This window comes from Dreissena polymorpha, chromosome 11 (assembly GCF_020536995.1).
Source record: "Dreissena polymorpha isolate Duluth1 chromosome 11, UMN_Dpol_1.0, whole genome shotgun sequence".
NCBI lineage: Eukaryota > Metazoa > Mollusca > Bivalvia > Myida > Dreissenidae > Dreissena > Dreissena polymorpha.
In genome coordinates, this window is record NC_068365.1 from 48,785,347 (window position 1) to 48,807,687 (window position 22,341).

General features: G+C 37.6%; 1 protein-coding gene across 4 annotated transcripts in view; it reads left to right on the forward strand.

Moving 5' to 3' along the window:
- Positions 1-22,341, forward strand: part of LOC127851830 (feline leukemia virus subgroup C receptor-related protein 2-like) — a 42,969-nt gene that overhangs the window by 15,195 nt on the left and 5,433 nt on the right. For 2 of the 4 annotated variants that reach the window (XM_052385761.1, XM_052385760.1), the window contains exons 2-8: positions 7,503-8,104; positions 8,637-8,778; positions 11,102-11,239; positions 14,013-14,080; positions 14,453-14,556; positions 15,478-15,588; positions 21,282-21,387. In XM_052385761.1, the coding sequence (XP_052241721.1) occupies positions 7,503-8,104; positions 8,637-8,778; positions 11,102-11,239; positions 14,013-14,080; positions 14,453-14,556; positions 15,478-15,588; positions 21,282-21,387 (1,271 nt within the window). Of the gene's footprint in view, positions 1-482; positions 688-7,159; positions 7,255-7,502; positions 8,105-8,636; positions 8,779-11,101; positions 11,240-14,012; positions 14,081-14,452; positions 14,557-15,477; positions 15,589-21,281; positions 21,388-22,341 lie in introns of those variants that run through there. The other 2 variants (XM_052385762.1, XM_052385759.1) reach the window with 2 other exon arrangements.

The following is a 22,341-nucleotide window of genomic DNA, read 5'->3' on the forward strand; positions in this document are numbered from 1 at the left end:
AATAATATCGTAGTATTTTTTATCCCTCGCCATAGGCGGAGGGATATTGTTTTGGCGTTGTCCGTCCGTCTTTCCGTCTATCCGTCCGTCCGTCCGTCCGGAGCCATATCTTGGAAGTGCTTGGGCGGATTTCATTGAAACTTGATATGAGTATATATATGGATAACAGGATGATGCACGCCAAATGGCATTGTACACCATCTGTTAATAACGGAGTTATGGCCCTTTGTATCTTAAAATATAACACTTTTGTGTCCAGAAGCATATTGGCGGGGGATATCAATTCAAAGAATTTGCTAGTTATATATATTTTTGGAACTTATGTCGCGTGACAAAAAGTAGGATAGTGTAGTTTTTAGTCATTATATGAGTATGTCTCTTTAATGTTGCACACAATACACGACCCGTGCGCCAAGTCGTGTGGCCAGGGATGACCTCTCGACAGATATGAAAGATATAATGTTGTCTCTTTGTCAAAGTCAGAATGTTGATCGCACTGATAGATAGCACCTTATCTGCGACCAAACGCACTGTTCACGTTGTCGGAAGGTTTTGGACAGACGCTGTGTGCTTTTGCAGTTGGTCACTTGCATCAATTTCCCACAAAATTGTTTGCAAAAAAGTGCATTTGTATTACATAATATACGTAGTTAAATTTGCAGTGTTTGGATACATTGAAAAATCAAGGTTGGTAATGATTCATTGCCCATTTATAATCACCACGTGTTTATATTGCATTTAATTTAACGTGTGTGTTTTGCTACTTGGATGGTCCAGGCATTGCAAAATGCATTTTGCGTAGATGCTAACTGATTGTACATTTAGTTCAGTGTCATAATCTTTTTATCGTCTAAAAGTAGCCCAATAGCACAAATGTCCACATTATATCAAGTATCATTAAAATTGAAACGATGGTAATCTTAAGTTAAATGAGCATACACATAATACCATGAACAAATACTGTACTTGTTAGACAGTCAGTAAATGTATGGAACATAGGAACGATCTAAGAATAGCTCAAATACTATCGAATGCATGACTGTCTATCTTTGGTTTATATAATTAACGCTATGTATTTGAGCTCGAATGCAAACAAAGCCTTATAATTATGCTCTTGCGATCGCTTCCTATGAACCTTGACAATTGGGCTTTTATGCATGCGAATTAGGTACGACACTTTCCACCTTAACGTTACATTTGCTAAGAAGAGAATTCCTTTGAACAATAAATACCATAAACGCTGGCAGTGTCGTCCTTGATTAGTATTTGCGGACACTTAACGCACATGCATTTAGCTCAGCATTCCCAGAACGAAGTTCCTATGTAGACTCAGCATATGTAATGTTTTTGAAAAGATCTCGAGAACGTCGCATTTGAGGTTCGAACCGGGTACCACCTGTCTCAAGGCGGGCACCATGCATATCCGTCCCACAGTGGCTTCTTAATGGATTGCAATTAACAATTGATGTAATATAATGCATAACAATACGTTACATTGAGGTAATTTAAGTAATTTTGATTGCGTTAATAAAACCATTTCTTGTGCACATTTTAATACTGTCTGATTGTTTATTTCAAAGAAAACGAGCATAATCGCGATGTGAAGCGAGTGCGTCGGAAAAAAATATTTGATTGTTTTGCAATTATTCACATAATGCATCACTGACACTGCGTAATTCCACGAAATCGACCACACTTGTGTGTGCAATCATGACGCGGTGGACTTGTAATTGATAATATTGAATATTGTTTATGAGCGTAAGTCTTAGTCCCTTAGGTCAAGAACACTTGCGTGTACATCTGTTAATATTAATCTTTAAACTGGTTTAAGGTACACACAAGTTTCGATACTGTTTATCGTATATCGTGATTTATCTGTCTTACATTCGGACGTGGTGCAAGTTATCACAGAGTACATAAGATATATATTACACGCTCTTACAAAAATGAAATTCTGAAATGTATGAATGGTTGTTTTGAAAAAAAGGATAACATTTGCACATTTAGCTGTCCGTTGATTAATGTGTTTAGTCACTGAATGAATTAGCAAAATACACATGATGAACCGTGTTTGTAACGCTTGTGTTATGTTTTCGACCGTAAAAACCACACCCGTCAAAAGATTTATGTTTATGGTAAATATGTTGTTAATATGACATACGGATTAATAACACACTCTAGTACATTCTTGAAGATTAAAAATTGGATAAACGTTATCAAACTTCAGCTCAGTCTAGAAAATAACTAGACCAGAAATCAAGAAACTGTAAAACGTAAACCCTAAAAATCAAAACTTATATTTTATCCGTCGATATATTATGTATTACCTCCGAAGAACGTGTGTAATATTTATGCCCCCCTTCGAAGAAGAGGGGGTATATTGTTGTGCACATGTCGGTTAGTCCGTCGGTCGGTCCGTCCACCAGATGGTTTCCGGATGATAACTCAAGAACGCTTTGGCCTAGGATAATGAAACTTAATAGGTGCATTGATCATGACCGGCAAATGACCCCTAATGATTTTCAGGTCACTAGGTCAAAGGTCAAGGTCACAGTGACTCGAAACAGTAAAATTGTTTCCGGATGATAACTCACGAATGCTTACGCCTAGGATCATGAAATTTCATAGGAACATTGATCATGACTGGCAGATGACCCCTATTGATTGTCAGATCAATAGGTCAAAGGTCAAGGTCACAGTGACTTGAAACAGTAAAATGGTTTCCGGATGATAACTCAAGAATGCTTACGCCTAGGATCATAAAACTTAATAGGTACATTGATAATGACTGGCAGATGACCCCTATTGATATTCAGGTCACAAGGTCAAAGGCCAAGGTCACAGTGACTCGAAATAGTAAAATGGTTTCCGGATGATAACTCAAGAATGCTTACGCCTAGGATCATGAAACTTAATAGGTACATTGATAATGATTGGCAGATGACCCCTATTGATTTTCAGGTCACTACGTCAAAGGTCAAGTTCACAGTGACTCGAAACAATAAAATGGTTTTCTGATGATAACTCAATAATAATTAGGCCTAGGATCATGAAACTTCATAGGTACATTGATCATGACTGGCAGATGACCCCTATTGATTTTCAGGTCACTAGGTCAAAGGTCAAGGTCACAGTGACACAAAACGTATTCACACAATGGCTGTCACTACAACTGACAGCCCATATGGGGGCATGCATGTTTTACAAACAGCCCTTGTTATGCTTGGATTGCCGATTTATGCGTACATCATCATTTTTTTGTTTGCTTTTAATATGAAACTATATGCAATGATTTTTTCGTAAGTATGAGAAGAGAAAGAGCCAAAGGGGACGTCACTTTCTACATGATATAACGTATATTTGTGAAAGTAATTCGTTATGAACATACATGATATATTAAAGAACGACCTCCTCTTTGTATATGCATCGATATATGATTCTTAATCGTTCAAGTGTAAGTATGCAAAATATTAAAAAAAAAGAAATAAACTGCAAAACTATGAGATCGTTATTTCACGACATTGATCCTTTAATTTGAGCTAGTATAGTGAGGTTAGTTTACAAAATTGTTGAAGTTTTTTGCGTAAAGCGTTTTGCGTATTGCCATATCGCCCCATACTTGTTTACTGGTTCGAGTCTTGTTGGTTTACTGGTACGAGTCTACTTTGAACATACATTCTAATATGTAAAATAAAAGTATACCTTCCGAAAGTACGATATTAATAAGTGCGCAAAGGTGAAATAATACACATTAATTTTACACATTCACACAATGTTGCATCTGTCGTTCCGGGTCCTAAAATGCCCCATGTTTTGCGAAGTTTTGATTTTTTGAATGCTTACTATCATAAATCATACCAAAGCATATTTGTAACATATGTTGTTTCTGCTCCAGACGGCATGTTGATGAAGTGATCATTTTGCATTAAATAACAATATCAAATATATATATTCCAATTTAAGAATACCTAATTTTACGCTAAATATTTCAAATACATGCACTTTTCAAACTACTTCTCTCTCAAATCAATATCCAGCAACAATTATAAAGAAAACAGGCGAAGCAACAGCTCGATTTTCTTTTAACTTGATATGTCTCTTTGATAACGTCAGTAAACTAGTCCAATAGAATGGAAGTTATAGAAATACGGCGCGGTAAAAAAAAATCGAATGATGATCGAAATGTGTTAATGTCAAAGAATAAATTTGTTGATAAATTGATCAAGACTGTAATTAGGTACTCCATGCAATTTATACAGGTATATCAAGCAGACATCCATTTGTAAGCTGTGATTTTTTTATGTCGAACATCAAACTCTTGACTCAAACATTCACTGTGTATTCGCTATTATACGTTGCATTTTTATCCCTTCAATACGTTTTTTTTTAAATCTCATAGGAAAATGAATAGGCAAAGTCCGTAAATATTAAAGAAATAGCTACTTTGCTATTTGTACTCTATATTTTGTAATAATAGAATATAATTAGTGTAACACATAATAGTGTTCGTAGACAAAATTTCACTATGTTTGATCACATCATTTGTGTTCTCACGTGGCTTATTATGAATGTATTTCTTTGTCATCGAAACCTGTTTTGCGCCTGCGCAGTCTGGTCGGGTGGTACGCTTTCCGTTATAAAATAGCACGCAATGTATTTTTGTATCTCCGGAGTATACTCCTCAGTTTGCATATCCTGACAAGACTACGTTGGCATCATATTGCATGAGTCCCATTTTCGCATGAAGCGGGTCTTTAAATTAAAATCTCACTGCTTCTTGTAAATGGAACATCAAACCAAGATACTTTCCGATAGAAAATTGAATTCACACTGTATTTTTTTTACAGCAAATTGGCAAATATCGGTACCTTTTTTGGCGTGCAGGAAAGATTTTCAGACAGAATGACCGCGTACGTCACTCACGTGTTGCTAGATGATTTAACAACTTTCCTTCTATCATGGATACTATACTATTTAGGTAGTTTTGTCTCACAATTCAAGACAAATGGCATTTACCGTTAGCTTTTCATTCATTTCTGTCTCTTAATTCGTGTAATTTAATATATTGCAAGCAATACTTTGTTATCACCATAAGGATTTTATTAATTGAACATTCCGTTTTCCCCTGATGATTTACTGACCAAGCACTGACCTTGAATGTTTTGGGGATGGAATTTACCGATGCGTTATAATAACTGGGCGGAAATGTACATGCAGAGTGTAGTCCGCATTTCCTTAAACTGATTTGTGTTACATCCTATACTACAAAGATGATGTTGCCAATGTTCCGGGGGATTATGCTCTAATCGTAATGAAAGGAATACATGGAGAGTATGGTCTTTTGGCGTTATGTAAAGGTCATTAAAAGCTGGTTTAAACAGCTACACCGAAAAAATGATTCGTAGCCAAAGCTTTGTAGCAATGCTCTCAAAAAAAGCCAATACAATCTTCGGAATTCTGGTTTCGGGTCTACTCACGGGAAATGTATCATTTTATTAAATGTAGATAAAGATCAATCAATGTAAAACATGCTAATACAGCTTCGCCGAAAACGAAATGTGCATATGGATTTTCAAAATTAATTCCCTTGAACATCCTTATTAAAATGGGAAATAACTAATGTATCGTAAGAATAAATTTAGTGAAGGAAAGTTTAGATCGACTTACCTACCACTCCCACTTTTTTGATGTGTGTGTGTGTGTGTGTGGGGGGGGGGGGGGGGGGTAGGGGTTGAAAGGTGTCAGTTCGGGGCCGTCCATAAAGTATGTCACGCTTTTTTTTACCATCTTTACCCCCTCTCTCTCCCCCCTGTCACAAACTGTCACAAAATCGTGGACCCCCCAAAGTACTTCACAAACTCACACTTTCGAACATATTTTTTTTTTAAACACAATTCACTATTAAACCGTATTAAAATTTCACTTAACAGAACTTTCACATTATTAAAAATCTGCGTGGAGGTTGTGCCTATTGAATAAGCCGGCCCAGCCAAGTTGACTATTAAAAATTCGAACAACACATTCAGGATATACGCACTTAGTCTTATTTTGACATTGTTTACCCCCCCCCCCCCTCCCTACCTGGAGCGTGACATACTTTATGTACGGCCCCTACTGGAATTTTTTGTATGCCCCCGGATCGAAAGATCGGGGGTATATTGTGTTTGGCCTTTCAGTCATTGTATGTGTGTGTGTGTGTGTGTGTGTGTGTGTGTGTTTGTGTCCCAAAACTTTAACCAAAACTTTAACCTTGGTCATAACTTTTGCAATATTCAAGACAGCAACTTGATATTTGGCATGCATGTGTATCTCATGGAGCTGCACATTTTGAGTGGTGAAAGGTCAAGGTTATCCTTCAAGGTCAAAGGTAAAAAAAACCAATTCAAAAATTTTAACCAAAACTTTAACCTTCTTCATAACTTTTGCAATATTGACGATAGCAACTTGATATTTGGCATGCATGTGTATCTCAGGGAGCTGCAAATTTTGAGTGGTGACAGGTCAAGGTCACGGTCATCCTTCAAGGTCAAATTTATGGCTTCAAAGCGGCGCAATATGGGGCATTGTGTTTCTGACAAACACATCTCTTGTTTTGGACAAACCTCATGATTAAGATATGTACTAATAATGCAGCAAAACTTCGATTTTCTTTTACGGAGAAACTAGGGGATTGCATATAATTATATAGATCTACTGTATTGTTATTTTTGAAAATTTATTTCAATAACTTGATATGTTTGCAAAAAAGTTCTTAACGGTGTGTTAACATCCTGTCCAGCCAGTGTATAAACCCATGAAAACACCGTTGATACTGCACATGTATATTAAACGAGTGTAAAGCAGCCCATCCACACACAATGTGATTGTAAATTTTATTGACTCAATAATATTGGCAGAACATTTTTTGCCGTCAAATATTTTGTTCATTTGACTTCGGTCATCATTCAAACAGGAAAGAAAATTGAGAATGCGTCAATAAATATTGAGATCTCTGATTTTCATCAATACATTGACGGTGTCTTCAATGTCATTCATTCACTTTCAATTTTATTGTCAATCTTCATTATTGACAAAAAAATTGACAATGATTTTGTGTGTGGATGGGCCGCTCAACCGCCTCGTCTCAAGTTAAAATGAATGACGTAGAAGTTATGACGTAAACAAACATTTTATTCTGGTTTAAATACCTCATTTCCGTGTGTCATACTGACAAAACAATTCGGATGTCAACTTTCGCTTTAAGGATATTAAAAGGTTAAGCATGTTATTTAAACACGACAGAGTGCTGCAGCTCCAGAATTTCATTTTGTAGATAAATATATTGTCAATGAGAAGTTGTTGTTTTTTGATTCGAAGTTCCAAAATGTAAAACAACATAGTTTTTCTAAAAGATAAACGAAGTGTTTCAGTTATGCCTCATTGATCAAAACGCAAATAATTATGTTGAACCGGATCAACTTTCTTCTTCCAGGCACCAACAATTTATTTTCTATGAATTGCAGGCGGGAAGGTATCGAAGAAACGCCCGGAGAGTTCGGCTGATAAGCTACTTCCGCCGGCCTCTCCCACGACACCGACGACACCAAAAGAAATTCCTCTACTCGAGAACCCCCCTGTGACCACAATGGAGGAAACGCTGGCCCCTAAGGTGTACAAACGACGGTGGGTTATGTTGTTGCTCTTCGTGGCTTATTCATTCAGTAACGCGTATCAATGGATTCATCTTAATATCATCGGTAACGTCATCATAGAATTCTACAACGAAAGTCTTCCAACAGATTCCTTCCAACAGGCGACAGCGATAGACTGGTTGTCAATGATTTACATGTTGTGTTACATCCCTTTGATATTTCCCGCCACGTGGCTCCTAGACAAGAAAGGCCTTCGAATAAGTTTAATATGTGGCGCATTCCTGAATGCTTTAGGCGCTTGGATAAAGTGTGCGTGCCTTGCGTCAGGACGATTTCCGGTGCTTATGTTTGCACAGACGATATGCGCGATTGCGCAGATTTTTATACTTGGAATTCCAGCGCAACTTGCGGCTACGTGGTTCGGACCGGACCAAGTTTCGACTGCGACATCTATTGGCGTGTTCGGAAATCAGGTTAGACAGTCTTATTTAAAAATTAAACACTTAAGCGGCGTTCGCATAAATCCTATATAGATCTACTCGTCGACGACATAATTTCACACTCTTCAGATTTGGGGCCGGCTAACTCAGTTGCTAGAGCGCTGGTCTACAAATACGACGATCGCGGGCTCCATCCCGGCCCGACCACGTAACTTGTGTGATGTTGGGCATTAAATTGTTTCTGCGGCCATATTGGAACATGAGATCTCAAGCTGAGACAGACGTTTCTGAATATTTTCCTCCGATAAACGATGTTAATAGACAATATATTAACAACCCAGAGTAGTGATATGACCCACTATATTGCAGCGCGTTTAAGTTTTTCGAGACGCATAAAGAGGCCAAATTTAATTTATGCGTTGAAAAGTTCATATTACGCTTACGGACACTTATATGAGTAGACGCGCGTATGCCACTCCAAAATGCACACGCTTTTATTCTTCAACTGCCACGCATTGTTATTTCTTGTATTTTCTTAATGACGTCACTTTCTGTTTCCGGTTAGGTCGGATGTGCAGCCGGGTTTCTCATTCCGCCATTGCTAGTTCCCAATAGCGATGACCGTGACGTCATCGGGAGTGACCTTGGAAAGATGTTCTACATTTGGGCCGGGTTAACAACTGCACTATTTATCGCCATCATCGTAGGTAATCAGAGCACAGATAAAACAAAGGGTTTATAGAGATTTAACAAAATGTGGATTGTACTGTAAACATGGAGTGATACAAAGCAAAATCACCATAGCAATGTTTGAATATACAAACCACAGTTATGCGCTTCGAAATATTTTTTATACCCCCACAAACGAAGTTTAGGGGGTATATAGGAGTGAACTTGTCTGTCGGTCGGTCGGCCTGTCGGTATGTCAGTCGGTCCGAATTAAGTGTCCGCTCTCTCATTCAAGTAGTTTTCATCCGATCTTCACCAAACTTGGTCAGAAGTTGTATCTACATGATGTCTAGGTCAAGTTCGAACATGGACCTTGCCGGGTCAAAAACTAGGTCACGGGGTCACTTAGTGCGTTTTAAACATTCAGCATGTTGTCCGCTCTCTAATTCAAGTAGTTTTCATCCGATCTTCACCAAACTTGGTCAGAAGTTGTATCTGGATGATCTTAAGGCCAAGTTCGAACATGTGCCTTGCCGGGTCAAAAACTAGGTCACGGGGTCACTTAGTGCGTTTTTTTCAGCATGGTGTCCTCTCTCTTATTCAAGTAGTTTTCATCCGATCTTCACCAAACTTGGTCAGAAGTTTTATCTAGATGATCTGAAGGCCAAGTTCGAACATGGGCCATGCCAGATCAAAAACTAGGTCCCAGGGTCACTTAGTACGTTTTACACATTGAGCATGGTGTCCGCTCTCTATTTCAAGTAGTTTAAATCCGATCTCCACCACACTTGGTCAGAAGTTGTAACTAGATGATGTGTAGGTCAAGTTCGAACATGGGCCATGCCGGGTCAAAAAGTAGGTCACGGGGTCACTTAGTGTGTTTTTAACCTCACCATGTTGTCCGCTCTCTAATTCAAGTAGTTTTTATCCAATCTTCACCAAAATTGGTCAGAAGTTGTTTCTTGATAATGTCTAGGGCAAGTTTGAATATGGGTCATGCCGGGTCAAAAACAAGGTCACGGGGTCACTTAGTGCGTTTTAAACATCACAATGTTGTCCGCTCTCTAATTCAAGTAGTTTTCATCCAATCTTCACCAAACTTGGTCAGGAGTTGTATCTAGATGATGTCTAGTTCAAGTTTGAATATGGGTCATGCCGGGTCAAAAACTAGATCGCGAGGTATCTTAGTGCGTTTTAAACCTCACCATGTTGTCCGCTCTCTAATTCAAGTAGTTTTCATCCAATCCTCACAAAACTGGTCACAAGTTTTATCTAAATGATCTCTAGGACAAGTTTGAACATGGGCCATTCCGGGCCTAAAACTAGGTCACGGGGTCACTTAGTGCGTTTTTTAACATTCAGCATGGTGTCCGCTCTCTTATTCAAGTAGTTAACATCCGATCTTCACCAAACTTAGTCAGAAGTTTTATGGAGATGATATTAAGGCCAAGTTAGAACATGGGCCTTTCTTGGTCAAAAACTAGGTCAAGGGGTCACCTAGTGCGTTTTAAAAATTGAGCATGGTGTCCGCTGTTTTTTGGGAAGACGACATGCAAAATATTATGTGTCAATGCGGCATGATGTGGGGGTATTCGTCACGTCTGTGACAATGCTCTAGTTAAAAGCTCTAGCTCTTTGTTCTAACGGTTCCTTTCGCTGTAATTATTGCTATGGCTGTCATATTTGCGAATAATTTGTATGACATATGCCTACCATTATCATATGTACATTTGTGGTTTTAGCAATGTGTTTGTCGACAGTTAACATATTTTATTTATTAATGATATGGTGCTGTTGATTGCTTGACATGTGTGCCGATTAATTCAATTAGGTTCACATTAATTGTTCATTTTCTTCAATGGTGTGATTTTCGTTCTCGGCAATCTAACTTTCTCAGACTTTTGCCTGTGTTCTTGTTTTCCCATATTTCCTAGTTTTTATTGTATATTGTTTGCGTAATAATTTCACCAAGTCAACGTTCACATAGTCTCCGTATCATCAGGTGTTTATTCCATCTGTCTCCCAGTTTTCATACTGCACCCCCCATTTCACATCGTTTTACCAATGTTCTTATTTTTTTCCCACGTTTTCCAAGGCAGTGTTGATATTTTCACAACTATTGCAGTTTTACGCATTTTTACATAATTTTCCCCAACAATCATACTTTCAACACCTTTTCTTACAGTTCACCGACTACTCTTTGTATATTTTTTTGCATCTTCACTCATGTGTTCAAACTTTGTCCACCATATCAAAAGTGTTCATGCTTTTTCACATTTTTACCAGTGTGAATACTTGTCAAATCTTAATTCTTGTGTTCACACTTTTCCCCGTGTTCATACTTTTCACACATTTCCGCAGTGTTCAAGGAGAAGCCTCCTCGGCCGCCGAGCAAGGCCCAGATGTTGGCGGCGGCCAGCGGCACACAGGCAAACTACTTCGACTCCCTCAAGAACCTCTTCCGCAACCGAGGATTTATACTTCTCACGATAACGTATGGTGGGTACCCTAATCTACTGCTTTCAGACGTCGAAATATGTTATTTTAGCTCACCTGAGCACAACGTGCTCATGGGGAGCTTTTGTGATCGCTTTTTGTCCGTCGTGCGTCGTCCGTCGTGCGTCGTCCGTCGAGCGTCGTCCGTCGTGCGTCGTCAACATTTTGCCTTTTGAACACTCTAGAGGCCACATTTATTTCTGATCTTCATGAAAATTGGTCAGAACATTTGTCCCATTGATATCTCGACTGAGTTCGAAACTGGGCCATGCTGGGTCAAAAACTTGGTCACTAGGTAAAAAAAAAGGAAAAACCTTGTGAACACTGTAGAAGTCACATTTGATGCCGAATCTTCATGTAACTTTATCAAATTGTTCGTCTTAATGATATGTTGGTTGAGTTAAAAAATGGTTCCGGTCCGTTAAAAAACATTGCCGCCAGGGGGCGGGACAGTATTCCTTATATGGCTATAGAGAAACCTTGTGAACACTCTAGAAGTCACAATTTTTGCCCAATCATCACAGAACTGGGTCAAAAGATTGGTTTCATTTATATCTCGGACGAGTTCGAAAATGGTCCAGATCGATGAAAAAACATGGCCGCCAGGGGGCAGGGCAGTTTTTCTTATATGGCTTTAGTAAAACTTTGTTAACACTCTAGAGGCCACATTTATTGTCCAATCTTCATGAAATTTGGTCGGAAGATTGGTCTCAATGATATCTTGGATGAGTTCGAAAATGGTTACGTTTGCTTGAAAAACATGGCTGCCAAGGGGCGGGGCATTTTTCCTTATATGGCTATATATGGCTATAGTAAAACCTTGTGAACACTCTAGAGGCCACATTTATTGTCCAATCTTCATGAAATTTGGTCAGAAGATTGGTTTCAATGATATCTTGGATGAGTTCGAAAATGGTTACGTTTGCTTGAAAAACATGACTGCCAAGGGGCGGGGCATATTTCCTTATATGGCTATATATGGCTTTAGTAAAATCTTGTTAACACTCTAGAGGCCACATTTATTGTCCGATCTTCATGAAACTCGATCAGAAGATTAACCTTAATAATATCTTGGACGAGTTAAAATATGATGCTGGTTGATTGAAAAACATGGCTGCCAGGGGGCGGGCATTTTTCTTATATGGCTATTGTAAAACCTTGTTAACACTCTAGAGGCCACATTTATTTACCGATCTTCATGAAACTTGGTCAGATGATTTGTCCTAATGATATCTTGGATGAGATTGAAAATGGTTTCGGTTGCTTAAAAAACATGGCCACCAGGGGGCGGGGCATTTTTCCTAATATGGCTATATATCATGCTTTAGTAAAACCTTGTTAACACTCTAGAGGCCACATTTATTGTCCGATCATCATGAAACTTAGTCAGATGATTTGTCCCAATGATTTCTTGTATAAGTTTGAAAATGGTTCCGGTTGGTGAAAAAACGTGGCTGCCAAGGGGGCGTGGCATTTTTTTCTTATATAGCTATACTTAAACCTTGTTAACACTATAGAAGCCATATTTATTGTACGATCATCATGAAACTTTGTCAGAAGACTTGTCCCAATGATATTTTGGACACGTTCGAAAGTGGTTCCAGTTGCTTGAAAAACATGGCCACCCGTGGGCGGGGCATTTTTCCTTATATGGACTTATGAATTCTCATGAAACTTTGTAAGTATATTTGTTTAAATGATATCTTGGATGTGTATAAAAATGGTTCTGGTCTGTTGAAAAACGTGGCTGCCAGGATGTGCACTAGTCATGAAAGTTGGTAAGAACATATTGTTCTAATGACATCTTGGGCTGCACAGAACAGGTCAGTTCCTTTGAATCTCAGGTGAGCGACTTTGGGCCTTTCAGGCCCTCTTGTATTATAATTACAAGCGTATAATATCGTGCCACTATGATACTACTGCGGCAATATGTGAGTCTAATATCGCGATACTCAAATACCATTTAAACGTAAAGTAATTCGTGTTTTTAATGTCGCGATACTCTGATGCTATATTACAACATATAACACTATGCGGTTCTGATATTGTGATACTCTGATACTATTGCAACTTATACTTAAAGTAAGATGTCTGTCTGATTTCGCGATACACTGATACTTTTTATACTTATAGCTTATAGCTATATGTGTTTCTAAAATCGCGATACTCTGATAATATTGCAACATAAAGCGATGTGTATTTTTAATAACGCGATACTCTGACAATATTGCAACGTAAAGCAATGTGTATTTCTAGTAACGCAATACTCAAACAACATTACTAAAATCACAACACTTTGATACTATTTAAAAAATAATTATAGCGATATGTGTTTATGCTATCGCCAGACTCTGATGCTATTGCAATAGAAAGGCGCAGACATATGTGTTCTAATATCGCCACCCTCAGATATGTCGCAACGTAGCGCATTATGTGTTCGCAATTATGTTTCATACATTTACCATAAGGACAACACAATATACTAGCAGCAGGAGTCAACACAGAGTTTCCAAAATTATAAACAAAACAATATGTATTGCACATGTAAATACACAATTCAAACTTGGTATATGCTTATTAAAATCGACAATCAGAATGCTGTTTACATATTAAAACTCATTTAATGAGCAGTTTTGTTGTACACACATTTTAAACACAATATTAAAAACGTTGCATAGTTCTTTATAATGAACTTACTCATACTAAGGTTATTATTTGTGTTTTTTTTTCTGTTGGATCTATTCCAGCTTATTCCGTTTGATCCGCTTGTTTGCAGGTATTAACACCGGGTGTTACTATGGTATCGGTACCCTGCTCAATCCAATCATTCTGCACTACTTTCCGGTGAGTAATCATCATAATTATGGAGCGCACAGACTCGTGTATTGCTTACTTGGTTGAGGTTATGCACAATGGGTGACAGCGTCCCATTTGTTCAAGAAATAAATGTATTTGAAACGATGTGAGCATCATATTTTTCATTAACAATTTTCCGGTAAAGAATTTCGTTTTCAGTTTATGCTTTTTAGTTTGTAGCTTTCGGCAAATAGTACGATGTCACTACATCTGCATTTAAGTCACGTTTACAGACATTTATTGTGGATGAGAAAGATTTTTGACCCAATCTTAACACATAAACCTTAAGTTATTTTAAATATGGGATTTAAAAACAACAACATGTTCAATATTGTCACAGTATATATGTGACTATTTCAGGGCCAGGAGCAGAGTGCCGGTCAGATCGGCCTCGTTCTGGTGTTAGCCGGAGTCGTTGGGTCAGTTGTGGGCGGAATTTTGCTCGACCGGACCAAGGCTTTTAAGTATGTGTACTTAATTGAGATGGGCGATACAAAAAAGGAAACACATATTTATATATCAGAGACCGATTATTGCTTTTTATGCCCCCGGATCGAAAGATCGGGGGTATATTGTTTTTGGCCTGTCTGTCATTGTATGTGTGTGTGTCCCAAAACTTTAACCAAAACTTTAACCTTGGTCATAACTTTAGCAATATTGAAGATAGCAACTTGATATTTGGCATGCATGTGTATCTCATGGAGCTGCAAATTTTGAGTGTTGAAAGGTCAAGGTCATCCGTCAAGGTCAAAGGTCAAATTTATGGCTTCAAAGCGGCGCAATAGGGGGCATTGTGTTTCTGACAAACACATCTCTTGTTTTGCTAGCATTTGAAAAATTGGAAAAGGCAAGTAGGTGTTTGTGGTGTTTAAAATCCAGCCATCCGTTTGTTGATGTCGATTTATAATTCCAACATCCTACACTTTGTACACATGACGTGCGGTAAATTCCACATGAGCACGTGTTTATTGACTTAGTTTGCGTACACACACGTATATCCCTTTAACACAAAGGTGATGGCATAGACTAACCATAATCCTCTTGTTCAATTATTATAATACATGTGGTGAAGTTATCAACCCTACCTTTATCGTGACTAGCCTGTGATCTGTGAATGAATAATATATGATAAAGTTACAAAATAAATCAATAATGGTTGACCGTATTGTTTCACGGTACGCTTTTTACATTTTCGCGTGTTTAACAATCGTTTACTGCAGTAATGTTTCACCGTTCGACGAGTAAAATCAGAATATCACTTGTTTCCATTTTTTATTCTAGACTAATAAGTTTAAAATCTTCATAATAAAATCGTGTATCCCAATTACGATATGTTTCCCATAATTATGTTTATTATGTGCTACCATGGTATCACTTATTTCCAGGGCCACGACCGTGGGAATCTACCTGCTGTCCATGGCGGGAATGGTAGCCTTCACATTTACATTAGGTCTTAACCTCATCTGGGTGGTATTCCTTACCGCGGGAATTCTCGGGTAAGTCACGTTGTCACCTTGGTATATCAATTGGTATAATGGGTGTATCACGTGGAAAAATGGGTATGTATAATGGTTGAATTGGTATATCATGTGGTAGAATGTGATTGTCACACGAATGTAGAGTCGCAGAATATCCAAGTGATACAATCATAATATATGTGGAAATTGGAAGAATTATTTTTTGTCGCGAAAAATACAGTTTGTCAAATGGCATATAGGTTGGGTGAAGCGGAAGATTAGTAAGTCACGTGGAAGAATTGATTGCTGTGTCAAGTGATAATACGAGTATGTCATGTTGCAGAAGAGGTATGTCACATGGTACTTCAGGTGGTAGAATGGGTATGTCACGCCGTATAATGGGTATGACATATTATAGAGTGGGTAAGTATTGTCGGTGGTAGAATGGGTATGTCACGCAGTAGAATGGGTATGTCACGCAGTAGAATTGGTATGACATTATATAGAGTGGGTAAGTATTGTCGGTGATAGAATTGGTATGTCACGCAGTAGAATGGGAATGTCACGCAGTATAATGGGTATGTCACGCAGTAGAATGGGTATTTCACGGAGTAGAATGTGTATTTCACGCAGTAGAATGAGTATGCCACGCAGTAGAATGGGTATGTCACGCAGTAGAATGGGTATGACATATTATAGAGTGGAAAAGTATTGTCGGCAGTAGAATGGGTATGTCACGCAGTAGAATGGTTTGTCACGCATTAGAATGGGTATGTCGCCTAGTAGAATGGGTATGTCACGCAGTAGAATGGGTATTTCACGCAGTAGAATGGGTATGTCACGCAGTAGAATGGGTATGTCACGCAGTAGAATGGGTATGACATATTATAGAGTGGGTAAGTATTGTCGGTGGTAGAATGGGTATGTCACGCAGTAGAATGGGTATGGCATATTATAGAGTGGGTAAGTATTGTCGGTAGTAGAATGGGTTTGTCACGCAGTAGAATGGTTATGTCACGCAGTAGAATGTGTATGTCACGAAGTAGAATGTGTATGTCACGCAATAGAATGGGTATTTCACCCAGTAAAATGGGTATGTCACGCAGTAGAATGTGTATGTCACGCAGTAGAATGGGTATGACATATTATAGAGTGGGTAAGTATTGTCGGTAGTAGAATGGGTATGTCACGCAGTAGAATGGGTATGTCACGCTGTAGAATGGGTATGACATAATATAGAGTGGGTAAGTATAATGTCGGTGGTAGAATGGGTATGTCATGCAGTAGAATGGGTATGACATATAATAGAGTGGGTAAGTATTGTCGGTGGTGGGATGAGTATGTCACGCAGAAGAATGGGTATGTCACGCAGTAGAATGGGTATGATATATTATAGAGTGGGTAAGTATTGTCGGTAGTAGAATTTGTATGTCACGCAGTAGAATGGGTATGTCACGCAGTAGAATGGGTATGACATAATATAGAGTGGGTAAGTATTGTCGGTGGTAGAATGGGTATGTCACGCAGTAGAATGGGTATGACATATTAAAGAGTGGGTAAGTATTGTCGGTGGTAGAATGGGTATGTCACGCAGTAGAATGGGTATGTCACGCAGTAGAATGGGTATGTCACGCAGTAGAATGGGTATGTCACGCAGTAGAATGGGTATGGCATATTATAGAGTGGGTAAGTATTGTCGGTGGAAAAATGGGTATGTCACGCAGTAGAATAGGTATGTCACGCAGTAGAATGGGTATGACATAATATAGAGTTGGAAAGTATTGTCGGTGGTAGAATGGGTATGTCACGCAGTAGAATGGGTATGTCACGCAGTAGAATGGGTATACCACGCAGTAGAATGGGTATTTCACGCAGTAGAATGTGTATATCACGCAGTAGAATGGGTATGTCACGCAGTAGAATTTGTATGTCCCGCAGTAGAATGGGTATGTCACGCAGTAGAATGGGTATGACATATTATAGAGTGGGTAAGTATTGTCGGTAGTAGAATGGGTATGTCACGCAGTAGAATGGGTATGTCACGCAGTAGAATGGGTATGTCACGCAGTAGAATGGGTATGTCACGCAGTAGAATGGGTATGTCACGCAGTAGAATGGGTATTTAACATTGTACAACAAGTAGATTACGGGGGGGGGGGAAGGCATATTTCGTTGGAAAAAAGTTGTAACATGAATATGTGCCATTTTCGAATGGGTACTTTCGAACAATATATAAGGTTGGCCGACATCAATTGGTATTCTAGGTAAATATTAAATTGTGTTTCGTTAGTTTACTGTGTTCGCAAAACAGTGATAGTATTTGTTATGTAAAAGCATTATAAACAACTCTGAAATTGTGAGTGTACACGGCTCACGTGTATGGGGAACGAAAAAATTTATACTAATTTAAATTCTACGAAATGAATGGGATCTTCAGAACGTTGCACTCTGTCGTCTAATCAATCTAACCGTCTTGCAGATTCAATAGTTTCGCCTGACATCAAATCGTTAACATACTTGCATTGTACAATCTGAAAGCCTGTTAATGCTCGTTCGTATTGATCCGAGTAAATACAAATGTACAAATTAATCACACAACATGTTCCGAGACATTGCAGCATCCAGACAGGGTTATTACTATCTATTTCTGATATATCAATGTAGTGATTTACGTCACAATAACACCCACATGCTAGTCAACGCATCGCCAATAGCAATAAGTCATGTCGCCTCCACTGACGGCCTTCGGTAAAAAGACAGCACAACGTATGTTTTGATTTTGGAAACGACGGCTAGCACAAATCACCGCTCCTGCCTACCTTTCATAATGCATTGTTCATTCCATTACAAGCGTTCGATTTTTCTTATAAGATAGTCCAACATGACTAATGCAGGAAAAGAAACAATACTACAACAACAACTGCTACTACTACTACTACTACTACTACTACTACTACTACTACTACTACTACTACTACTACTACTACTACTACTACTACTGCTACTACGTCTATTGCTACTGCTGCTGATGCTGCTGCTGCTACTACCACCACCACTACTTCTACTACTAATAATAATAACAATTAATAATGATAAAAAAAAACTTTTACTAGTAATAACTTTATTTCATGAAGAATTCACGTAAGGAAAACATATTTATGTACAATGTTGTCTTCAATAACATAAATAGGATAAGTATTGCTTACTAGTACTTAACACAAATAAACGACACAACTAAATAATAATTATAACAACAGCAGTAATAATTATTACTAGTAAATAATAATAATAATAATAATAATTGTTTTACTAGTCATGGTAATATGACTATCATTTTATTATAATTACTCTAATGATAATAACAACTGTACTCTAATAATAATAACAACTGTAACTATAACAAGTATGATAATGACAGAAATATACACAATAGCAAGAACCTAAATTGTATACGAACTATACTCGTTTGAGAATCACCGTTCAGTTGTTTCGCGTTGAACCGCTTTATGGCTGTGAACATGATGCTGATGAGAGTACACCGGTTGTAGTCAAAAGGTAACCAAACTAGTTCCGTTAATAAAGACGCTGATAGATTCGTAAATGTTTTTTCTTTATTTTTTTGTCGCCCATTTTTGAATCTAAGGGAGTTTATTAGCGTCGTTAAGCAATATAATTCGCAACCAAGGTCAATAATGTAAATATATAATCATTATAAAATGATGTCGACGTTTGAAGATAATGAAGCTATTCAATCGTATGTATCGTGTGCAAGTTTAGAATTGAATTTACGACGTACGTTATTTGTGATTTGTATGTGTTTGCCAAGGAACAATTGTGTATATAATTACTCCAATAAAATTGACATTCTTTATTTGTTCAAGAGCAAAGCTTTTAATTTTAAGTGTAACATTGTTGTGTCAATTATAAGCTTTTGATAATAGCATGCATTTAGTGTTTTTTTTTTAGATGTAGTCGTATAATTGAAATCGATTCAGGTAGATATGATGCCTCAATCGCTTTGCAATTAAATGTGAATAGTTAGAGTGTTATAGTCCAACACTTTATGAATGTATTGGCACTTTGTTGAAGAACTTGTATTATATTACACACACACATAATAGAACACACTGACAAAAATTCGAACAGGATTGAATTCTTTCAACTTACAGCACATTATATTAAATATTTTGACCATACAACGTACACATCTTAAAAAAATCAAAGTTGGTACGTTGATCGTTAACGTTCTTGAGTTGAAATCTGCGAAGGATACTTAGAGATCTTCTTTATGCTCCATAAATGCAATAACTATTCATAATTTCAGCTGTGTAGCCCCGTAAAGCACAATTATCCAATTTAAAGGAAATTGTTTTCTATAAATAAAACTGTTCTCAGAACTATACCGATTATAAGGATCAATTATCTGCACGGTTGTTTGACATTAATGTTCGTATAATTAGGCGGTTCGATTGTTTTCTATTTATGCCAGCAAGCACATCGGAAATGTACTGGAAAGTTTTGTTTTCGCAATTACAAAACCAGAAAATGGTATTATGACTACAATTAAATGGGTGAGAATCGCATTAATAGGGCTTACCTCTCAAACATTCAAACATTCTAACCGGCTGGGAATGGAAATAATAATTACACAACGTTGGATGTCTAGTACTTACTCGATTCCGATGACGCACATCTATATTTTTTTCGGCGAAACGCAGATGTTTCCAGTTTACGTAATAGTGCCAATGATTTGCTCGATAGTTAATTGATATCATATTCGCTTTGTTTTTATAAACGGCTTTCTATGCCTCCGATGTGCTTATTAATTCTCCTCCGCGAGGCGGGGGGGGGGGGGGGGCGGGAAGCTGTAGCAATTCGCTTTTGTCCGTTAGTCTGTTCGTCCCGGCTTACGAAACCATATTTTGGTGGCCATTTTTACGGATAGAGAATCCGGCTGAAGTATCTAAGGATAAGTTTTTGATGTGGCTAAACATTCGCTTTAAGTGACTTTTTAAAGCACTTTAAGTCGCACGACTGTGTCTATTACCTAAAATCAGTCACCAAAGAATGCAATCGCGAGTATGTCCGTTGTGTCTGCTCCGTATCCAATGAGCCTGTCAAACCTAGATTATTGAGACGATGTGAGAAAGTATGATTCAGATACTCCAGCTCAAGGTCAAGGTAAAAACGCTTGATCACATTGACCCTTTGATGGATTTTATTGAAATATGTTTTTAATTTGTTCTCACTGCGATATGAAAGCACACGTTTGTCTGTAATGCAAAATCGAGGTCAAAGTCAGTACTAGAATGTCAACGTTTAGCGGCTTGCTTGTTACAAGTGACAGACACGATGGGCATGCGTTTAAGGGAGATAATGCTTTTTCGACAAACTTAAAATGTACAAAAGAATTGATGCCATGAAGTCTGGTTTCATGATTGGAAACATACAATTCTTTATTGAAATGACATAATAGTACCTGCTAAAAAGGAAGAATTAAAAAAGCTTTAGACACAAAGAAAGAAAGTTTCGTAAGAGAACATGATAAGGCGAAATATATTATTTCATAAAAAGTACACGCAAAAATGTATTTGTGTTTATTTGTATTCACTGCTATTTGACTTAAAACATGTCAAACCTGTGAGATGTATATATTATTGTATACGTGTTTGTGTGTTGCCAAGTGTTGTTCGTTAATATGACTGTTTGATATCTCCGATGGAATGTTGTAGGTTTTTCATGACCGGTTATCTCCCTGTGGGGTTCGAATTCGCGGCTGAAATCACATATCCGGAACCAGAAGGGACATCTTCCGGTCTGCTGAACGCGGCTGCCCAGGTCAGCATTGAAGTTTGGTACCAAAATTATACTTAATTGATTATTACTACTGGACACTACTTAATGTACAGTATTAAACTTTTAAATGAGCTATACGGGTTTAATTCTAACATTATGATATATTCGATCTCAATAAATAACACAACTGTTTGATAAGTCGGAAAAGAAAACACACATTAATATCGAAATGTGAACACAAGAAATGATTCAAATTCTCATCGCACTGGTATACTCACCATTGACTCGTTTGACATATTCACGGTGCCTATACCACGTGACTTTTTCGGATCTGTGTTGGGATAATAAAGCGCGACCCAGTTAACATTTTTAATGATGTTGTAGTTGTATATTTTATTAAAGTGACGCATAGCACATAAATAGTCAATGGTATTTACAGCAATAATACGATAAATAGTATTATTAGCAAATATATATACAAAACAATGTACTACCCAGCCATATAAATGGCTTACGTGTAACTAAGGTGACATGTTATCGGTGTAGTCATAAAATCACATCAAAATAGTGCATGAAGGATCATGGTAATAAAAAGAGTTAAACTGTTTAAAGTATAAACATTGATAGTTTAGATCAATAACTTGTGCCATTTATTAACAAGTGGACTTACAATCATAGTATTGCAAGTTCATGTAGAAATAACTAATATTATTTACACAGGTAATATAATTTGCATAATGGTTTGTTTTAATTTAAGTCGGATACATATACTGCTTCCGATCGTTTCATATAGCAATCTTGAATGAATAATGCAGATTTATGAATAAGTCTCTTATCAGTCAGCATACATGTCAGCCTCTCGTTATATGGAATGTTAGTTATGTTTGGTTTAATATTTGATAGACAGTTATTAAATGATAATCTTAAACAAAGGTAGAATCACATTCAAATAAGGAATGGTATTCTGTTTCGACCTGATTGGGTTCTTTACACAGA